Below are 22,500 nucleotides of genomic sequence, written 5' to 3'. Positions count from 1 at the left end.
TTTAATATCCTACGAGGCCGACGCACGTCGGGCGCCTTTCGAAAGCGTTGACGAAAATTCCTCAGCGCTTTCAACCCAACAAACCAACGAACCAACCATCCAACCAACCAACCACCCATTCATCCATCCATCCATCCATCCATCCATCCATCCATCCGCCCATCAACCACCCACCATGTATATCTTCCCCTCTTTAACCATATTTTCTTTTTTTTTTCTTTTCTTTTCTTTTCTTTTTTTTTTTGTTTGATTTTTTCCCTTTTTTTCAAGGTCCAATCCATGCTATCTAACTTAATACCGTATTAACGATAGTTTAAAAAAGAAAAAAAAAAAAAAAGAAAAAAAGGATAATTAAAACGATCGACCATTTGATACGAATCAAGTTATCCTATCTGATATACGATTTAATATTTTGGACGTATGAACGTAGAAAAGGAGGAAGAAGAGGAAGAAGAAGAAGAAGAAGAGGAGGAGGAGGAGGAAGAAAAAAGAAAAAGGAAAAAGAAAATGAACAAATAGAAAAAAGAAGAAAAGAAATGATCGGACCACTCGAAACTTCGATTTTTTTCTTTCCGTTTTTTTACCCTCCTTTTTTCTTCTTTTTTTTTTTTAATCCGGCAGCGGGCAGGTAGATAGATAGATAGGTAGGTAGGTAGGTAGGTAGGTAGGTGGATATCTTGCCTAACTTACCTACCTACCTACCTACCACTTTTAGCTTTTCCCGTCGAATCTCGTGGGACACGCGAATTAACATGGCAAACCCACGGACCGCTTGATATATTTATAAACCTGTATACGTGACGACACGATTCTTTTCCTTCCTTGTATTCTTTCTTTCTTTCTTTCTTCCTTCTTTTATATCTCTCTCTATCTCTCTCTCTCTCTCTCCCTCTCTCTCTTTCTCTCTTTCTCTTTTACATATAAACCTCCATTTTTAGAGATCAACGAATAACGAATAAAAGATTATTTTACGTGTAGAATAATTGAAAATACGATGGATCGAATGATTTTATTTATAAAAAAAATAAACAAATATTGCAAATAAGTATTTAAAGTCATGAGCGAGAGAGAGAGAGAGAGAGAGAGAGAGAGAGAGAGAGAATAAGTAAGAGGAAGATAAAAGTAGATAGATAAATAGTAATAAGAGAACGAATTTAAGATATACGGTTTTCGAATGAGCCCGTAGAGAACCGAAAAGGAATCGATGCGAAGTATTACACCGTTATCTGTGTTCGGCGATCGGCCGGACGGCCGAGTCGCGTCTGGCGCGAATTCACAGCGTGGGTAGCCTTTTTCGTTCGGCGGCGGTGGCGGTGGCGGCAGCGGCGGCGGCGGCGGTGGTGGTGGCGGCGGCGGCGACGTCGGCGGCGGCGGCAGTGACGGCGGTGGCAACGGTGGTGGCGGTGGTGATGTTGACGGTAGTGATGGTAATGATAGTGGTAGTGGTGATGGTGGCGGCGACGGCGAGAGCACATAGAGACACAACACACACACACACACAGAGAAAGACAGAATTATGTGATAGTGATAATATGTATATATGGTAACACGCATATATATACATATATATATATCCGTGAGTACGTATTCGTACATTAATATATGAATATCCAATGTGTATGTATATGTGTGTTGTGCGCATGTGTATTGTGCGCACGTGTATGTGTACTATTACGATAACAGAGAGTGAGAGAGAGAGAGAGAGAGAGAGAAAGAGAGAGTGAAAGAGAGAAAGAGAGAATAAGAGAAGAGTCGCGCGCGTCATATTAATGCGCATGCGCGAGTCGTGCACAGCACGCGCCCTCCGATGTGCCTTCCGCACGGTCGAGCATCTCCACCATTCAGAATCGATGATGTCACGAAGCGGAGGCAGTATCCCCCACCAAGGGTATCTAACCGCATCTAGTGGGGGTAACCCAGGGAGTTTCTTATTGGTCGAGGTTAAGCGATGTAGCCGCGGCTCTAGCTGTTAGCCACGACCCAACGAGAGTTCGCCAAGTCGCACCGTGCCAGTCCGTGCGTGTACTTTGCCTAATAATATTTCCTCACGGCGAGGAGAGCGCACGGCGAGTAACGCGCACGGGGTTCCAAAAGAACAAGAGAGAAAGAACGCAGGAGATAGATACAGAGAAAGAGAAAGAGAGAGAGAGAGAGAGAGAGAGAGAGAAAGAGAGAGTGTGTGTGAGAGAGAGATAGAGAGAAAGAGAGAGAGAGATAGATAGAGAAAGAGAGAGATAGAGAAATAGAGGAATAGAGAGAGAGAGAGAGAGAGAGAGAGAGAGAAAGAGAGAGTTAGAGATAGAAATAGATATATAGAAGTCAGAGTCTGCGTTAACTTTTCTCTCTTGTATATTCTCTCTACGAAACTTAACAACTTCACGTCCTTCCATATTACCGACATTTTTACTTCACTTATTTAAACGCGAAAATAAGGTGACTCGATCAGAAGGACACGTGCGTTCCTATCGTGCGGATCCTCCGTCGCGTTACGATCCTTTCCGGAACTTTTCGAACTAACGAACGGGAGAAAGAGAGAGAGAGAGAGAGAGAGAGAGAGAGAGAGAGAAAGAGAGAGAGAGAGTGAGAAAGAGAAAGAGAAAGAGAAAGAGAACCAGAGAAAAAGAGGGTTTCTGTTTTGGATTATACTTATTCTCTATTCTCTGAGGGGTAACAAACTTGAAGTTTAGAAAAAAGGGGCGGAAAAGAAGGAGATCGAGCGTGTAAACGATCAGCTTATATCTTTATTGAGATCTATCTTTCGTGGGAAAATAAATAAACAGAAATAAAAAGAGAGAGAGAGAGAAAGATTGAGAAAGAGAGAGAAAAAGAGAAAGAGAGAGAGAGAGAGAGAGAGAGAAAGATTGATTTGATAGATAAATCGACGATTGTGCGCGTAAATTTTGTTTTTGTTTCGTTCGTCATTACCATTGACATTCTCGTGATCGACATTTACTCTCAAAGGTCCGATTACGACTGCGAAGTAATTAATAATAATCAGTGTAATCGCGTGTGTATACTGTATAAAAGAAGATACTGTGACAAAACGCTTGGCAAAGGATAGATAGATCATCGTAGATCATCGTAGATCATCGTGTAAGAAGAATAATATAATTAGGGAGATAACGAAGAAGGGAAGGTAAATATATCTGTTCAGGGATACCTAATTACATATAAGGAGTCGTTTTACTTGACAACTCGAAAGAGGAATATCTAGAGAAGAAGAAGGAGAAGAAGAAGGAGAAGAAGAAGAAGAAGAAGAAGAAGAAAAGGACACCGTCGGCCGTCGGCAGAAAGAAGAAAGAAAAAGTGAACGAGAGAGACACTGTACGAGAAAGAAAGAAAGAAAGAGACAGAGAGAGAAAGAGAGAACGAGAAAGATCGAACGAGAGAAGAGAAGGAAAGAGAAACAGAGAAACCAAAGGAGAGAAAGAGAGAGAGAGAGAGAGAGAGAGTGATATCTTGGTACGTGATCACGTGCTTTATGCTTTGATCTCTTCCGCGAATATACTTGCTCTGTGGTTTTGAGGTTTCACACTATTCCACTCTTTCAGTTTTCACGAGCGTTACGTTTTTCTATTTTTCTTTCTTTTTCTTTTTTTTTTTTTTTCTTCTTTTTTTGTTAATTATTTTCTTTCATTCTTCCTTACCACTCCCGCGACACTACTAAGTTTCTCTTCACCTTAGATAAGATTTCTACTTTTAAATTGATTATCGATAACAACGTGTGTATGTGCATATATAAAATTTTAAACAGATATATATATATATATATATATATATATATATATATATATATTTCGCAGAGTATATGTTAAATGGAAATAATACAAAGTATTAGATAACTGTGTGTTTCGATGAAGTTTCGTAAAGATTTGAATTTAACGCGATAATAATATGTAAATATTTGCGTATCGAGCATGCGTATGTGTGGTTTCTTTTTTCTTTTCTTTTTTTTTCTCTTTTTTTTTTTTTTTCGTTATATTATAACGACAAATAGATAAGGGGAATAAACGGATTCAGATTATTCGTTCGATAACGTTAGATTTCATGGTATATAAATTTAATAATTACGTCACTTAGAAAAACAAGGTCGATATCTATTATCGTTCTCGAAGGAAAATAAAAGAATGAAAGAAAAAAAGCCGAGGTGGTATAATCAAATCGTAATTGAAATTTATTAGAGTATCGATAAAATAATTATCGTACGAGTAGTCAATAATATTTCATAAAAAATATAAATGTTATTTAAATTAGTCCTTTTTGTATGTCTCTTTTTCTCTCGATCATTCGTACGTTCTGGTATTATGGTTTAATTAATAGACGAATGAACGATGAATTTGCCCTGGCAAATCCGTAAAGCGAATTAGATTGAGTAAATAAAGAAAGAGAAAAAGAGAGAGAGAGAGAGAGAGAGAGAGAGAGAAAGAGAGAAAGAGAGAGAGAGAGAAAAAGAGAGAATGGCAAAAGCGACACAAGTGCGGACACCCCGCAGTGACGTATTCGACGCTAAGCATTGTGAACGAACCTTTCTACGTCAAGAGAGAATCAGAGAGAGAGAGAGAGAGAGTGAGAGAAAGAGATGAAGTAAGAGAGGGGTTCTTTTCGTGGCTTTCGAGATGAAAAAGCATCTCGTCGATCGGTACTCGATACGAAAATGAAAGCGGTAGCTTTTGAAAATCGTTATAGGGTGCAATTCGATCCCATTTCAATTTCTATTGATAATTTAATTGTTCTTTAACGCGTACGGATATATATATATATATATACACATACATACATACATACATATATATATATATATATATATATATATATACAAAATAAATGCATGCAATTTTAACGTTAAAAATTTTAGTTAAATAGATAATAAATCAGTTCTTCGATTTGTCTCTTCGATAGCTACTTTGAAATTAGCGATAAAATAATCGCGAAGATTTCAAATAGAATTTTTAATATTCGACGTGCTTAATTTATTTTTCTTTTCCTTTTTTCGTTTGTTTGTTTGTTTGTCGTTTAATTCGTAAAAAAGATATCGTTCAATATACATTTGTTATTTATTTAAAAGATATATATATATATATATATATATCCATTTGTTTAAAAGACACACATTTATATACCTAATCTTTTCGAAAAGCATGAAACTCAAGGTGGGATGACTTTAGGTATCGTCTGTAGACAATTAAGTTGCATATGGTGGTGTCGTCACTTCTTGCAGTTGGTTCCACTCGCTTAAACAGTGTAAACGGTCGATCGATTGCTCGTTCTCGACTCTAAGTAAGATAATTTGACGTTCCTAGTAGATACCTACTAGTTCCCAATGACATACTACTTTTTATAAGCTCATTTGAGTATATATATATATATATATATATATATATATATATATATATATATATATATAGAGAGAGAGAGAGAGGGAGAGTAAAAGAAAAAAAGAAAGAGAGAGAGAGAGAGAGAGAAAGAATTTAATAGATATTTGATCCGTTTATCGGTGAACGAGACACGTGGAAATAAAGAATTATATTGTTCTTTTAAATACACCCTATATGAATAATCTTATCTTTTTTTTTTTTATTTATTTGTCTATTATTTTTTCTTTCCTTTCTTTGCCTTTCTTTTTTTTTTTTTTTTAAGTACTTAATATCGACAAACCGATGTTTATTCATTAAAATTTTAATCGTAGATAATGATTTCAATAATGTCAAGCAAGCAAAATTCTCTTACCTGTCTCTCTTTCTTTCTCTCTCTCTCTCTCTCTCTCTCTCTCTCTCTCTCTCTCTCTATTTCATTCATTTCTATGTTATTATTATCAATCAATGGACGGATATTATAGACGTGTGTTCACGGGTAACATAATGGCGTATAGAAGTCAATGCGTATGCCGCAGTGCAAGCAATTAATGCCCGCGAGTTTGAACGTACATAGACACACACACACACACACACACATTACACATATATGTAGACGCACGCATGCACGCACAGACGCAGACACGTATATACATAGATAGAGATACATACACCATGGCACGAAGGGGTGGGGAAGAGGGCGGTATGGATTTTGACGGTGTCAGAAACGTTGACGGGAATATTCATTGGTGGTGTGCTTGGTGTAGATGTAGTAGTGGTACACGATGGTGACGATGGTGATACAAAGTGATGGTGTTGGTAGGTAGGTACTGCCGGTGCCAGTGCCATTAACAGTGTTTCGGCCGGAAATGTAAAGCATAATGTGCCGGCAGCTCTTGGATATGGAACCTATTACCATCCGGTTGTATAATACCCATGCCGACGTTGTTTCGCGCTTATTCACGCGTTGTCACCGTTCGCGTTCGGGACACGTTGTCGTATGAGCTAGGAGTGAGACGAAAGGAGAGGGATATGTAGTATATATATATATATATGTAGCAGGGCTACGTACCCCATGGGATTGTTCGAAAGATATTATTATTTTGTCCGGATACTTAAGAAAGAGAGACAGTGAAAGGAAAAGAAATAAAGAGATAGAGAGAGAGAGAGAGAGAGAGAGAGAGGGAGAAATGTCAAATTCGCGAATGTACACCTATTTATACTTTTTTCTTTTTTTTTCTTTTTTCTTTTTCATAAACAAAAAAGAGAGAAAAACAAAAAATTGCGGCGACGAATAATGTCGATCGAATGTTATAATTATCTATTTAAAACGATAAGGTATGATAGATAAAAAAGAAAAAAGATAAAAAAAACAAAAAAAAAAAAAGAAAAAATGAAAAAAAAAAGAAAAATATTTACCTTGCCGCAGATATTTCAATCGTGATCTATTCATTCGTCCATCCATCCATCGATCGATCGATCGATCTATCTATCTATCTATTTATCTATCTATCTGTCTATCTATCTATCTATCTATCCATCTATCTATCTATCCATCTATCCATCTATCTATCCATCCATCCATCCGTTCGTCTGTTCGTCTATCGAGTTTGACTGATTATTGATTAGACTAATCATAATAATAGATAGATATTTGTCATGAGGTTTGATATCGTTCAAATGACATCATCGTAAATGGTATTTCATCGAAAAATCTCAATTCGTTTCTTAGTATAACAAATATTATTTCTTAACGATATTGATATGAGCTTTAAATTTATAGACGGAAGACGGTCTCTGGTATTAATCGCGATCCGATTCGAATCGGCTCTTTACACCACGGAGATAGAGTTCAGTTCGAGTTTACTAAATCGACAGCTTGGCGTCTTGTAAACACAAGCCGGTGAGATCCTGTTTGCGCTCAGTCGGGCATAATCCAAGGTAATCCTCTCTGCACAATATGCGAGCGCGATGTACTCTCTCTCTCTCTCTCTCTCTCTCTCTCTCTATCTATCTATCCATCTATCCATCTATCTCTCTTCCTGCATAGATCTACCTCTCCTTCTCTCTCTTACTCTCTCTCTCTCTCTTTCTCCGTGTTATGTTCTCCAGCATCCAGCCTATCTTTTTACACTAGTGTTATCTTCTATACCGAAGATATTCTCTCTCTCTCTCTCTCTCTCTCTCTCTCTTTCTCTCTCTCTCACACACACACACACATACTCTCTTTCTCTTTATTTCTCTCTTTTTCTAGAACGTAGAGAATTCTATTTTTAGAAAAATAAAATAAAAAAAAAAAAAAGAAGAAATAAAAGAGATATAACGTCGTTTATACGTTGAGAGACATATAGGTAATACGTAAGCATTAATAGTACGGGGGAAAAAAAGGAACGAGGAAGAAAGAAAGGGAGGAAAAAAATTGAGAAAAACAAGAAAAAGAACGTGTGTGTATGCGAGACGAGAGAGAGAGAGAGAGAGAGAGAGAGAGAGAGAGATTTGTTTGCAAAAAAAAAGCAAGAAAAAAAAGAAAAGAAAAAAAAGAAGAAAGAAAAAGAAAAAGAAAAAAAAGCATTGCAAACAATTTACAGAGTGAAACATGCTTTCTCGCTTTTCTTTTCTCATAATTCTTCAGATCCGATTATGTGCCGTCGTTGGTGTAACAGAACAGCTGGTAACATTTTTTTCCATTTCTCTGCTCTCTTTTTATTTTCTTTTTTTTTTCTCTCTCTCTCTCTCTCTCTCTCTCTTTCCTTTACTTTCCTTTCCTTTCCTTTCTTTCAATATCTTTTTCTCCTTTTTTCTTCATAACTTCGTGCTCTTCTTTCAAACGTTATGTCATGACTACTACGTTTATCTCTGTCTTTTCCTCCCAACCCCCTACCCACCCCCCCTCCCCCTACTCTCTCCTCATTTCCTCCATTCCCTTCTCCACCTCCTTCTACTCCTTTTATTTACGTATATCTATACCTCGATACATTCTCGTAGCCGTAGTTGAAACGTCCGGAAAATAATCGAGTCCTTTGATAATAAATCGCTTTTAAAATTTGCTACGGCGCTAAATCATAAATCCGCACATTGCGCAGATTGCCATTTGATTTCTTTGAAAAGGTCTTTCAATTCTTTCGAATATATGTATGTATGTATGTATGTATGTATGTATATATGTATCTATGTATGTACATACGCCGATGTGTGTTTCGTTTTGCGATGACGTTCAACCTTTACTCGTTACGTTCGCGTTTCATTTCGTTTCCTTTCGTTTCGTTTCACGAATCTGTTCTCTTCCCATTGACATCGTTCCCTCTGCTATGGATCGTGTAAACCGACACGCGAACGAACAATAACGATTTCAGGATTTATTACGTCCTAATTAGTTCATTACTCTATTCTGAATTGCTTTTACATAAGGGCTTTATCAAAAAAAAAAAAAAAAAAAAAAAAAAAAAAAAAGAAAAAAAGAAGAAAAGTAGTCTTTATATCTCTTTCTTTCTCTATTTATCTCTGTCCCTTTCTTTCTCTAACTTAACTTTTCTTTTTCTTTCACGTTCAAATGTCATCTCCTCTTTCTTTCTTTCTTTCTTTCTTTCTTTCTTTCTTTCTTTTTCTTTCCTTTACTTTTGTTTTTCATCTTTGTATCAGAGATTTAGGTATATACAAATAACTCCTATATCTATAGATAACATCAATGGTGAGTGTTACGCTATATAGGTTTCATTCGTATAAAAATGATAATAGATTTCACGCTTCTTAATCAGTCCAATTATTGATTCTTTAATACTTCTAGGATCCTTATAAAATAATTTACATTAATACGAATGATTTCATTGTAACGAGATTGAATGATTTACATGAACATTTCTCATAAAGATTCAGAAAGAAACACACACACAGAGACAGAAAGAGAGAGAGAGAGAGAGAGAGAGAGAGAGAGAGAGAGAGAGAGAAATTTTATTTAACTATTCGACAGATTTTTTCCTATGGAGAAACGATCCGAAAATTTGTTGTACGTGAATTTCTCAAAAATCAATCAATAGTTTCTTTTCTCGAAACTTTTCATGGTTTGCTGTGCCGTAAGTTGTTTTTACGAAAAAAAAAAAAAAAAAAAAGAAAAAAGAACGATACGAAGAAAAAAAAAATTAGACTAAAAAATTTCTCGAGAAAGTGTAAAATTGATTTTTAAATATCACCTAAGATCTTTTTTCGCATGATCTAAAAACTTTTGGGCCACCCTGTAATTTTATTTCTCTCTCCCTCTCTTTCTCTCTTACTCTCTCTCCCTTTCCTGAGATATCTCTCGTATGCATCACGATGATAACCAACGGAACCCCTCGGAACACTAATTATCGCACTTAGCCTCACTTCTACTCCCTCCGATCCTTCACCAACGTATTTCCTCTTTCCTCTTCTTTTTTCCTCTCTCTCTCTCTCTCTCTCTCTCTCTTTCCTTTTCTCTTTTTCTTTCTTTTTCTCTTTATAATTCTCTCTTACTCCTGTTTTTCTCGCGCTTTCACGCTGCAAACGATGAAGAATTTGAAGGGTGTTACTTTTGCGAGTAGTTAACATCTTCAACGTGTACGAAACGAGGTAATTACGATACTTCATATCGTCAATGTTACGTTCATCCCCAGCTCAATCCCCACTCTTCCCCTATCAATCCCGTTCAGTAAGAGAATCCTACGTGCTCGTATTATTTCATCGGACGAATCGAGTTTTAAGAGGGTAAACGTCGACTCTTTTCGTACAGAGGATCATCTTTGAACGTGTACTCTGTTTTATTTACATATTTACATATTTACATATTTACATATATAAGATACATACATACATATACATATATATATATATATATATATATGCATCTACGTAGTAATAGAATAATAGAAAAGTGTATAGATATATAGGGGTGGGTTAAAAGTTTCGAAATAGGCCATAAGTTCTTAAAAGATTTTAAAGATCAAATAATCTTCTTCGAGATATTTGTCTTTCTTCTTTCTTTTTAATTTTTTTTCCTTTCTCTTTCTTTTCTTTTTTTTTTTTTTTTCTTTAACTAATCCTTACACTCGCAATAGTGAAACTATAAGACCGATTACAAAGCCAACCTTGAAATGTCTCGATAAAGAATAATTTAATCGATCTTTTAAAACTACTGCGAGAATTTTTTCGGCCGTGCATGCATTAGATACGTAAGTGAGTAAATAAGTAAGTAAGTAAGTAAGTAATTAGCTGATATGAGAAATTATTATTTTAGTATGTGCCAACATTTCAAGCAGTGTTTTCGCATGAGACGACGTATCGACGAAACGTCAAACGTATTTATCATTTACACAGGTGCGATTATGCGAGTAAAAAATATATAAGAGATACGTATCAGTACAAAACAATATATATACATACATACACGCGCATGTATATATATATATATATACATTATATACGTAGATAAATAAATAATATAGATAAAAATGAAAAGAAAAATATTCCGCGTTGGTAGAACGATACGTGATTTTTTTCGAGGAAGTTCGAATAAAGAAAAAAAAAAAAAAAAAGAAAAAAAATATGTCGAATACCAGTATAAAAAGATATTTAATTATTAATTAATCGAAAAATTTTTCAGTGACCTGTAGCGTGCCAAAGGCCCGAAGATTCTGCCTTCGCAGCAGCTCGGCGCTGCGGTCGCTCCATGGCCGGGCGCCACCGGCCTCCTCGCCTCCGTCACCGCTGACGATATGGCACACAAAGGTGAGTTATTAAATATTTAATTGACAATAATACCTTTTATTATCTATAGAAACGACTATAGAGAGCTTTGTGAGTTTTCCAAAAAAAAAAAAAAAGAAAAAAATAAAATATATATATATACCTTCAATCAACATATATATTAGATTCTATATTTTTAAATATAATTCAATTTAATTTAACAGTTTTACAATTTGATATTAAAAAGTTAGCCTAAAAAAGCATCTATGAGAAGAAATAATTAACTTTTTTTTGAAAAATAATCTAAAAGATTTTCAATACTATCACGAAACTTTTGGCTCAATCTTTATGTATATTTACTTATAAGGGATGACATTTTATTTTATTTCTTTCATAATAAAAATACGTAGATTTTGCGAGGATATAAAATAAAATAATAATGGGATAGAACGTAAAAATATTTGTCATTTTTAAGAGAAATATTTTGATCACAATGATGAATTCAAAGATCGCTCATACTTTTCGTGGTATTTTTAAATGATATCTGAAAAATTTATGAAGTACTTTAAAGGTTACAAATTTTAATGGATTTAAAGGGTTAAGAAGGATAAATATCGTAATCCAATGTTACGACAAATTAATGTCGGCAATTGACCGTCAAAAAATTTCGAAAACAAACGAAATACTTCTTACAAAGATTATTTTTTATAATTTTTTATAATATCTCTATGAAGATATGTTTATAATGAGTATAATGATTATTAAGTGTAAATAATTATATACAATTAGTATACGACGTTTCAATCTCAAAACGTCTGTTACGAAAAAATTGACCGAATATAGGAACGAATAAATTTGTCAAAATTATTCGTGAAATCTTTCATGAATCGTAAGAATAAACGATTAATTTTTATATCGAAGACACATCGGTTATTATACTTAATACAAATACTTATGTCTAATGGGGTGAATTCGGTGCAAAAATTTTTATTCGATTTTAATAATCAATTACACATCTTTCGAGAAATTTCTATCGGCTTATAATTTGTGATCAAAAAACAATGTGATCAAAAAATTAGATTGAAAACATTTACGAGAAAGAGAGAGAGAGAGAGAGAGAGAGAGAGAGACAGAGACAGAGACAGAGAGTTATTAATTTTTTTTTTTTTAAATAATCCAAGAGACTTTTAATACAATTACAAACTTTTGGGCCCACTATATGTATATATTGTGTATGTATAGATATAGACATATATACGTATAAGAAAAAGAAGATTTTATAAATGATGTCACGAAACGCTGTATATATATATATATACATGTTAAGTTTTATATAATCCGCATCTTCAAAACTTGTGTCAATATCGATTCCGTAAGTAGAAACGAGATAAGAAGAAGTGAACGTGCGCGTACATAAGTTTCATACGATTGGAAAGAAAAATATCGCTTTTTTTTTTTTTTCTTTTTTAGTTTCCCTTATCGAATAAGCACACGTTATCCCTAAGCGAGTAGAACAGAGAGTATACTTACATATAGTACATACGTCATTTTCAATTCGACATTCGATTAGAACGGACCATCGCGCGAACGATTATGATAAAATTCACTTAGGGAAAAGGAAAGGATCGAAAAGAGAAAGAGAGAGAGAGAGAGAGAGAGAGATTCAAGGAACGTAAGAAAGCATAAAAGTTAACGTCTTTTGTCCAATGGCTAAGGCGGAATGTCAATGGCTAATACGTTGCTAAAAATGTCTTCTCTTCTTCTTTTTCCTTTTCTTTTTTCTTTACCAAACGATTTCAGAATTTCGATATTACGTTTTTCAACTTCGATAAAAAAAAAGAAAAAGGAAAAAAAAGAGAGAGAAAAGGAAAGAAAAAAATATCACAAAGAAAATTCTTACAACTTCTGCGCTCTGAGCTTTTTGAACTCTAGTCTTGACCTTGACATGAAACGAAACGAAACGGAACGGAACTGAATGAAACTAAAGTAAACTAAACGAAACTAAACGAGTCCAAAGTGATCTACAATTCCTACGAGTTATCTTTCTACGATTTTATACTATATATAGTGTTACGTAGAAATTTTGGTTGGATAGGTGATGTCATTGAAAAATTTGAAAGTAGACATTGTCGGAAGTTTTTCGAATAAGAATCTCATGCGTTTGACTTGTTCTTTTTCTTTTTTTTTTTTTCTCTCTTTTTCTTTTTCTTTTTGCATCGATTTATTTTACATACTACGCATACGTACTATCGATCTACCAACTAATAAATAGATATTCTCGAAGTGTAAACAATAAAAAATTAAAGAAAAATTATTGAACGAACAATTAGTACTCCGTTTAAAGATGACATGACAATCGATTATTATTTTTATTACTGGAGTTTTTTTTTCACGTCTTGTAAATTTAAATCAGATCTTAAAATTACTCGTCGATTAGATAATCTATATCCTTCGTGATGGAGAAATCAATCGATTTACGTAAACGAATTATCAAAAGTATAAAAAAGAAAAAAAAAAAGAATAGAATGTTTGAAAATCGATTTCAAATAGGATCAAATATAACGATCAAGTATGAAAATATTTGACAAATATTATAAAGAAAGGTTCGAATGATCCTAATACTGATATGACAATTTTTCGAATTGAATGTATCGGTAACAAATTAAAACGGGGAAAGAAAATTTACTTATTTAATCAACGAGTCAAATTTGAAAATCTTAACTGGAGACAATACTTTTGATGTTTCGATGTTTCGATTACGTACAGGATTTCGATTTCGATTTCGATTATATCGAATTCGATAAATAAAAAGAATTGTATCACCTGCAGAATTCTTAGGATAGAATGAACAGAAGGAGGAGGAGGAGGAGGAGGAGGAGAAGGAGAAGGAGAATGAGGAAGATGAGGAGATGAAGGAGAAGGAGGAGAAAGAGTAGGAGGAAGAGGAAGAGAAGGGAGTACTTGGAATCTTAGTGGAGTCGAATCGGAACGTCCAAGAATCAAGAGGGAGACGTTCGGTTGATGGCTAAGGCGTTTAACCCCATTAGTCCTGAATGGAACTTCTCTTCTCTCCTGTCTCTGCTCTTCTCACTATCTATCTCTTTCTCACTCTCTCTCTCTCTCTCTCTCTCTCTCTGTCTGTCTCTCTGTCTCTGTCTCTCTCTATCTTTCTCACTCACCCCCGTTCAAGCTCTCTTAACGCAGGGTCCAAAGAGGATGAGCAGACGACGTCTCAGGGCTTTCTAAAGCCGGCAGCTCCTGCTTGAAACTGGTTGCTCACTTCACGTATTGATTTCCATTCTCTCGCGCCTTCCAACACTCGCCCTTTTTATCTCTTTAAAGTTCTCTTTCTCTCTCACTCTTTCTCTCTCTTTCTCTCTCTCTCTTTCTCTCTCTCTCTCTCTATCTATCTATCTATTCTCTCTTTCTCTCTCCCATGAATACCAATTTCCTGTTTTCTCTTCAATACCAATCCATAAATTCACGTAAGAATAATATTGGGACAATTGGTTAATCCTTTATACGATATAAACAACTTTAATGGAGTTAAGGGTGTGTGTGTGTATGGGTGGTTATCTTGGATGGAATTAAGGGCAATCAAAAGCCCATTCATTCCCGTATATAATATGTACAAAAAAGTTCGTTTCTACCTTATCTAATCACGTTAACTTACATATCAATTAATCGAATCTTGTCTATTATTAATTCTTTAATCGGTTAATCGATTTTTAAAAGGTCAATAAAATTGAAAGGAAAATTTTAATCGCGGATTCAGATTTCGCAGATTTTTTTTCTTCTCTTCTCTTCTCTTCTCTTTCCTTTTTTTTTTTTCTTTTTTTACACTTTCCTCTCTTTCTTCCCTTTCTCTTTTTGTTTTCCTTTCTATCTTTCCGTCCATCTTTCTTTCAATTACTCGATCGAGCTTTTTATGTAAATCATCCCGGTGACCTTTATAAATCGTTCGAGGATAATATTCAACGGCATTTAAACGATTTTTAATAAAGACGTTTTCACACTCGTTCGTTGTATCGATTAAAGAAAAAAAAAAAAAAAAAAAAAAAAAAAAAACAAAAACAAAAACAAAAAAATAATTAATCAACGTAGAATCGTTCGCAGTAAATCGAACGAAGTTAAGTGTATTTGTCCAAACGAAAGTTGAGCGTGGATGGGTGGAGTGGGGGGAGGAGAAAAGAATGGGTTACGAGGGGTTACGAAGGGAGGTCTTGGAGAGAGAAAGAAAGAGAGGAGGAGTTACAAAGTAAATATGGATAATTTCATTCGGAACATAGAAGACGTTAATTCATATCGTAATATCGATGAAATAATAATCGACACAGTCCTCTTAAATTGTACGAATTTAGGCGAATTTTCAAAGTCTCTCTCTCTCTCTCTCTCTCTCTCTCTCTCTCTCTTTACTCTTTTTGTCTTTTTTTGGTCAAAAAAAAAAAAAAAATGAAAAGTGTCACTGGCATTTACGTAAGAATAGGATCGTTGGTAAGGAATCGGGAAGGATTGAGGTTGGGAACGTCGAAGAATCCACAAGTGAGTAAACGACCTAGATCCGACCTGGAGCCGCGTACTACGATCGAAAATCCACGAGTTATCTGACCGAGTGCAGCTCAGTGGGGTGTGTAGCGTTAAGTTGGCGTTAGCTCATCGAATCGCCTCGATAGACCGTCGGCCGAGCCGCGATGCCAGCAAACGAGACGATGAGGGTTTTGATCGATCGTACGTACAAATCGTGTTTCCGTTTCCTGTCTCTATCTATCTATCTATCTATCTATCTATCTATCTATCTATCTATCTATCTATCTATATCTCCATCTTTTTCTTTAATCGGTCCCTTAAGTAGGATAAACGAATTATTTTCCCCCACAGAGAATAGATTTGATTTTAATTTCTTTTCGAGTATCAAATCGAAGCAACAATTACTTTCTCCTTTGTTTTTTCTTCATTGATCCTACAAAAATCGTTTCGATAATTCCTTCTTTTTTTTTGTTTCTTTCTTTCTTTCTTTCCTTTTTTTTGTTTTTTTTTTTTTTTTTTTTTTAACTCGATTGTTAGTTGAATCCATTAATTATGAATATATATATATATATTTATTTATTTATTTATTTATTTAACTATGACATGATATTTAAATTTATGTCGATGCAATTTTAATTACGCAGGGTATCATTTTTAATTAAAGAAAAAAGAAAAAAGAAAAACCCGTTTAAATCTTTCGACAAGTCGATGTACGCTTGACTATATATTAACTGTGATATAAATTAACTGTGATAAATTAGTGAGGATAAAAAAGAAAAAAAAAGAAAAAAAGAAAGAAAAAAAAAAGAGAAATAAAATAAAATAACATCTTAACGCTAACTTATCTCTACTATTGACGAACATATTCAAATCTTTCGAGATATATTAGACGTATGTATAAATTAATCACGATAAATTAGTGTTCTGTATAATAAAATAAAGTAAAGTAAAATAAAAATTTTTATAACTATCATGAAAAAAAGAAAGGAAAAAAAAAAGAAAAAAAAAAAAAACAAAAAAAAAGATAAACGTAAGACATCCTAATTACACAAAAGCATTATAAAGAATCGTTGTATAAAATATAAATTAAATTTATTATGTTTATCTTGATGCTCGTAAATTTATATCAGACGATTGTTTCGATCGTTTGTTAGATAGATAGATAGATAGATAGATAGATAGATAGGTAGGTATATTTTTCTCAGTTTCGATCACGTGACTTCATTCTTTATTCCGATGGGGTTGTAGAAAGAGATAAAAAGAGACCGAGTGTGAGAGCAAGAAAGTGAGAAAGGGAGAGAAAGAGAAAGAGAAAGAGAAAGAAAAAGAGAGAGAGAGAGAGAGAGAGAGAGAGAGAGAGAGAGAGAGAGGAAGAAAGAGAAAGAAAGAAAAAGAAAAGTGTCTCCCGGAAGTTTGGCAAATCGTTCGACCTCCGTTTTACCACGAAAGAGAGTCGGCTGTCAGCACGACGTCTACGCCGACGAATCAAGCCACCCCCCCTGTGGTGCTGCTTTTACTCGTAAGGGATGATGGCGTGCCTGGCTGAGAAAAGAGTAAGAGAAGACGAACGAAGAAAAAGGAGAAAGAGAAAGGGTGGGAAAAGAGGGTGGAGAAAAGGGATGAGGTGGGATGAGATAGGGTAGAACTGGGAGTTCAGGAAGACGAAGGACGAAATAAGAATAAGAAAAGGTTTGGCTGTGCTACTGCTGCTGCTGCTGCTGCTGCTGCTGCTGCTGTCGTTGCTTCTTCGTCTTATTCTTATTCTTCTTTCTCTTTCTCTCTATCACCATCTTTCTTTTTCTCTCTTTCGCACCAAACGTGAGATAGATAGATAGATAGATAGATAGATAGATAAAGGAGAAGGGGTAAAGGGTATAGTAGTGTGCTGGTGCTGCTGGGTTCCTGGAGCATTGATCGTTTCTGAATTCCGAGTAGATGGCAACCCCCAAGCGTTTCTTCACCCTCCTCATCCTTCTTCCTTATCCTTCTCTTTCTACCCTCTCACTCACTCACTATCTATCTATCTTTCTCTTTCTGCCTTTAGTCACCCTTACTCAAGTCTATCCTGAATATACGTACTCGTCGTTTCTCGTACATACCTACGTACATAAGTAAGTACTCACGTATGTTCCTGCGTACCAAAAGAAAAGAGAGATACAAGGAATGGAGGAAAGAGTAGGTAGTATTGTAAAAGAATGCGAAAAGGGAGAGATACGACGAAGAAGATGATAGGTGGTAGTAGGTGGTACCAGTGATGGTGGTAGTATTAGATGCTGCTGTTGTTGCTGGTACTCTATGGTAGTAGTAGTAGTAGTAGTAGTAGTAGTAATGTTGGTGGTGGTGGTGGTGGTGGTGATGGTGATGGTGGTGGCTCTTTAAAACGACGACGAGAAGGCGTTTTCGTTACGTCTCGTGCAAAACAGACAGGAACCCTTCTTTTTGATCCCACCACCCTTACTTTGACTCTTACCCGCAGCATCCCCGACAGCACGGCGACTCTTATTCAATTAATTCGTAACCGACAAAAATGCCACCGTCGTCTCTCTCTCTCTCTCTCTCTCTCTCTCTCTCGTTTTTACCATCTACTTTTTTTTCGTCCGTCGAAGCAGCCTCTCTTTCTCTCTTTCTTTCCCAAAGAAAGAAGAAAATTTTGTGGGAGGGAAAAACTCCTAAGAAATTTTACTTTGAAGGCTCGAGGGGGTAACCTTTTTCTCCTTTACCGCTTCTTATCTAGTTTTTTTTTTCTTTCCCATTTTTTCTCTCTCTCTTTTTTTTAGATTTCTTTTTTCCTTTTCTCGTTTCTCTTCCTCCTCCTCCTCTTCCTCCTATTCCTCCTCCTCCTCCTCCTCCTCTTTTTTCTTGTTTCTTCTTCTTCTTCTTCTTCTTCTTCTTCTATTTTTCGTTGTTCTTTTTATGTCCTTTTTCAGTTTGTTTTCGTTTCATCTTATTTCATATTTCTTCTTCATCTCTTTCAACAGCTGCGACAGAAGAGAAGATACGTTTGTGCAGTTCGCGGATGCTTTTGTTGTTTGTTTCCAAGTGTTTTTACCCTCTCTATTTCTTCTTAACCCTCTGTTTCATCGTTTTCACCCCTTCTCTCGTTCTATCTCTCTCTCTCTCTCTCCCTCTCTCTCTCTCTCTTCCGCTCTTTCCGTTGATGCTCCCAAGCGGAAACGCTCGTTTCGTTTGGCACCTCGGGGGATCTCGATGACGAGGAGGAACCTTCTCGCAGAGAAATTGTAATTAGCTCCTCGACGTTCCTTCCGTAGCTTGATCTCTCTCTCTCTCTCTCTCTCTCTCTCTCTTTTTCTCTGTATTTCTCACTCATTCTTTCTCTTGTTCTCACTCTTCTTTTTCTCGTGATACCTCGAGGTATCTTTAATTGTCAGTCCTTTTTCACTTTGTTCTCATCGATGAAAACGAAATTGATAGGTGTAGTAAGAAAAATTTATAAACATTTGTTCTCATCTTCGAATAAACTAAAACATTATTTCAAGATAAACGCGTGATACGAGAACGAATAAAATCATCAAAGAATTTATCTCTTCGATGTTAAACGAGTTAAGTTATAAATTTATTTCTATTTATTACCATTGTCATGTATTACGACGATATTAATATTGTCATTATATTCACATTGTGTGAAAATCAATTCAAAAAGAGTGAAAAGATGCGAGGACATGAAGATGTAAGAAGGAAAAAAAAGGGGAGAAAAATTGAAAGGAAAGAAAAATTAAATTACCATTTAGAAATTTGTCGTGCGTTAAAGTCGGATCGATTAAAAAAGAAAAAGGAAAAAAGAAAAAAAGAAGAGAAAAGAAAAAAAGAAAAAGAAAGGCAAAAATAAAAAAGGAAAAAGAAGAAGAAAAAGAAAATGAAAAAATAAGGGAAAGGAGGAAAGGAAGAAAAGGAAGTAATAAAAGAAAAAAAAAAGAAAAAAACAAAGAAAAAGAAAAAGAGAAGAAAGCAAGAAAGAAACAAGTCGAAGAAGAAAATAAGGGAGAAGACAAAAAAAGAAGTAAAAAAAAAAAAAAACAACAAAAAACAAAAAAGGAGGAAAAGAGAAAGAGAAAAAAAGTTCTCGATGGCTGTTCGCAAAGTTCAAAGAGTAGAGTTTTTATTTACTCGGTCAAGTCGACGACGACTCTCTGGCCGATGTCACTCAAGGTCGAAGCCCTTTCCCTTTAGTTGAAAGTTACTATCGAAAAGAGGACCTTTACGGATATATGGAAGATCCTTCCTTCCTTCCTTCCTTCCTTCCTTTCTTCCTTCCTTCCTTCCTTCCTTCCTTCGTTTCTATCTTCGTTCATTTCATCGTTCCATCGTTTCATCGTTCTCATCGTTCCATCGTTCCTTCCTTCCTTCCTTCCTCCCTTCCTTCCTTCTCGAAGATAGTCGAACGGGGACTGTACGTCTTGCATCAAGTGTATTCGACTGTAAAATTCCCTCTTCAAACAGAAACGGTTGGCTGGCACATTTTAGGCGGGTGGCTTGGGCCACCGTCAGGAGAAAAGGGTGAGGAGGACGGGGAGAAGGGAGGTTAGGAGGACGGCAATGGGAATGGGGTTGGGAATGAGGAGAGAAGGGGGGTTGGTCCAAGGAATTCGAAGTCCAACGCAAAGAGATAGATAGATAGATAGATAGATAGAGAGAGAGAGAGAGAGAGTGAGGGGGAGGTTGAGGGAGTTTAAGGGAGAGAGAAGACACGATGCAAGGAAGAGCAGAAAATATCCAACGCGTATCCAGCACACGTACGAAATGGCTCGATAGATAGCCGTAAAAACCCTCCTCCAGTCCACGTTCTCGTCTCTTGAGATACTTCGGTACTAACGCGAAAGAGAAAAAGGATCGAGGAGGAAGTCCGAGTGGAAAAATGAAAGGAGAACGGCTTCAGACAACGGGGAATATTCAAGAATATTTCTTACAATTTTTCTGCCTTCTTTTATATTCTTCTTCTTCTTCTTCTTCTTCTTCTTCTTCTTCTTCTTCTTCTTCTTTTTCTTTTTAAATCTCTTTTTCTATGTTAAATTAAAGACAATTATAGTATGATTATATGTATGAGTATATATATATATATATATATATATATATATATATAAAATGTGATAAGAATATATAACGAAGTTGATATTTAATTGTGTAATATTAAAAAAAAAAAAAAATAAAGAAAAAAGAAAAAGAAAAAAGAAAACTTTTGTTTCGTTTCGTATTCTTCATTTTCTTTTTTCTTGTTTTTTTTTTTTCTTTTTTCTCATTCTTTTTCTCTCGTTCGCATAAAAATATGAAGATAGTTCTTCTTTCATTCTTTTTTTCTTTGTCTTTTCTTTTTTTTTTTTTTTTTCGAAAGTCAAAGATTTATTTGGGTTGAAAGGTCGTAAACGAAAAAGTTCTACTTATCGAGAACGTAATAAAGCGAATGCTCATTAACGAGATAGAAGCGAAGTGCTTGGGATCACCCTCCTTCGCACCATTGTCACCGCTAGAAACTACCGTTATGGGAGTTTCATGGATTTTCTTTGGTCGATAACGTTCCGATCGTTTCGTTGATTTAACGGTGATAGTTGAACGGAGAAATCGCAAGACGAAGTGCAATTGGATGTATCCACACGGAGAATAGCTTCTATATATTTTCAAATCTATATTTTTCTCTTTTTTTTTTTTTTTTTTTTTTTTTTTTTTTTTTTTTTTTTTTTTTTATAAGTAGATAAGTAGAATAAATATATACACAAGTCGACATTACGAAACTCCATTGCCCATAAAAATTATTATCAATAATGCGATTATCTCGTATATCCGTTTTCTCGACGTTAAATTAAATCATTCGTGTAAATTTTTCAACAAACAAATATTATTTTTACAATCGTATTAAATAATGTTATTCCGTTTAAATGTCAATGATGCATATGTTATTTCCAGATAACATATTTAATGTTTTATGTATATATATATATATATATATATATATATATATATATATATATATATATGTGTGTATAATTTTATAATATATGCGTAATTGTTTTAAATAACACATGCTCAAGTGGTATATACGAAAATAACATATTTCGAGGAATTACAAATTTCATATAAACATTAAACCTTATGAAAAATAATCGCAAAAGGCAAAGTAATGTTAAACTACGTCGATTCGAAGCTTTACTCTCTATGGCAATCTTCCAAATATACGTTTTCCATGTTACAAACGACGTACTCGTCGTCAATGACATTTCACGATGTCGCCGACGATGACATCGTTTTTCCCTCTCTCTCTTTCTCTCTCTCTCTCTCTCTTTCTGTCTCTCTCTTTCATAAGGAGTAAAAAAGAGCTTTGAAATAGAATGAAATGAAAAATGAAAAGGAAAAAGATAAAAGAAAAATAATAAAAGACGAAAAAGAAAAGGATAAAGGATAAAAGAAAAGAAAAATAAGAAAAATAAGAAAGATAGAAAAAGGAAAAAAAGGAGAAACGATTCTACGAGGATAAAATTTTATTTAACAACGAGCACATTATAATTTTTTGGTTAAGCGTTAACGTAGAATTGCTTAAGATAAAATTATTTTATATTTTAACATTGGAGATTAGAGTACATTATAAAAATCTAAGATATATCACATGAGTTCGTTCGTTTGATCTTTTTTATTCTTCTAGCCTTTTTCTTTTTCTGTTCTTTTTTCTTCTTCTTTTTTTTTTTTTTTTTTTTTTTTTTATCATCTAATATTCTCGCAAATTAAGTGGTACAATTGCACTTTCCGTCGGAACGTAAAATCCGTTCAAACAAAATTCTATCCTGAAATTTTCTAGAAAAAAAAAAAAAAAAAAAAAAAAAATAAGAAAAAAAATAATGCAATTGAAATTAATTGAAGAGATCGCGAAAACGCACGAAGAGTTTTTTTTTTTTCTATTTATTATATCAATATTATTCGC

The 22,500-nt window shown here is 34.7% G+C and overlaps 1 protein-coding gene across 9 annotated transcripts in view; it reads left to right on the top strand.

Annotated features, from left to right (window-relative positions):
- The window catches only part of LOC124954691 (paired box protein Pax-6-like), a 108,576-nt gene that overhangs the window by 13,479 nt on the left and 72,597 nt on the right, over positions 1 to 22,500 (top strand). For 4 of the 9 annotated variants that reach the window (XR_007102622.1, XM_047508029.1, XM_047508038.1 and 1 more), the window contains exons 1-2: positions 3,398 to 3,462; positions 10,966 to 11,090. Coding sequence is in view for 8 of the 9 variants with exons in the window: in XM_047508029.1 (XP_047363985.1) it covers positions 11,078 to 11,090 (13 nt within the window). In the remaining variant the exon portion in view is untranslated. Of the gene's footprint in view, positions 1 to 2,219; positions 3,137 to 3,397; positions 3,463 to 5,413; positions 7,293 to 7,339; positions 8,023 to 9,301; positions 9,936 to 10,965; positions 11,091 to 22,500 lie in introns of those variants that run through there. The other 5 variants (XM_047508013.1, XM_047507992.1, XM_047507982.1 and 2 more) reach the window with 5 other exon arrangements.

Source organism: Vespa velutina, chromosome 1 (genome assembly GCF_912470025.1).
Source record: "Vespa velutina chromosome 1, iVesVel2.1, whole genome shotgun sequence".
Classification (NCBI taxonomy): Eukaryota; Metazoa; Arthropoda; class Insecta; order Hymenoptera; family Vespidae; genus Vespa; species Vespa velutina.
Note: the sequence above shows the minus strand (reverse complement) of the source record. Positions and strands in the feature narration are given on the sequence as shown.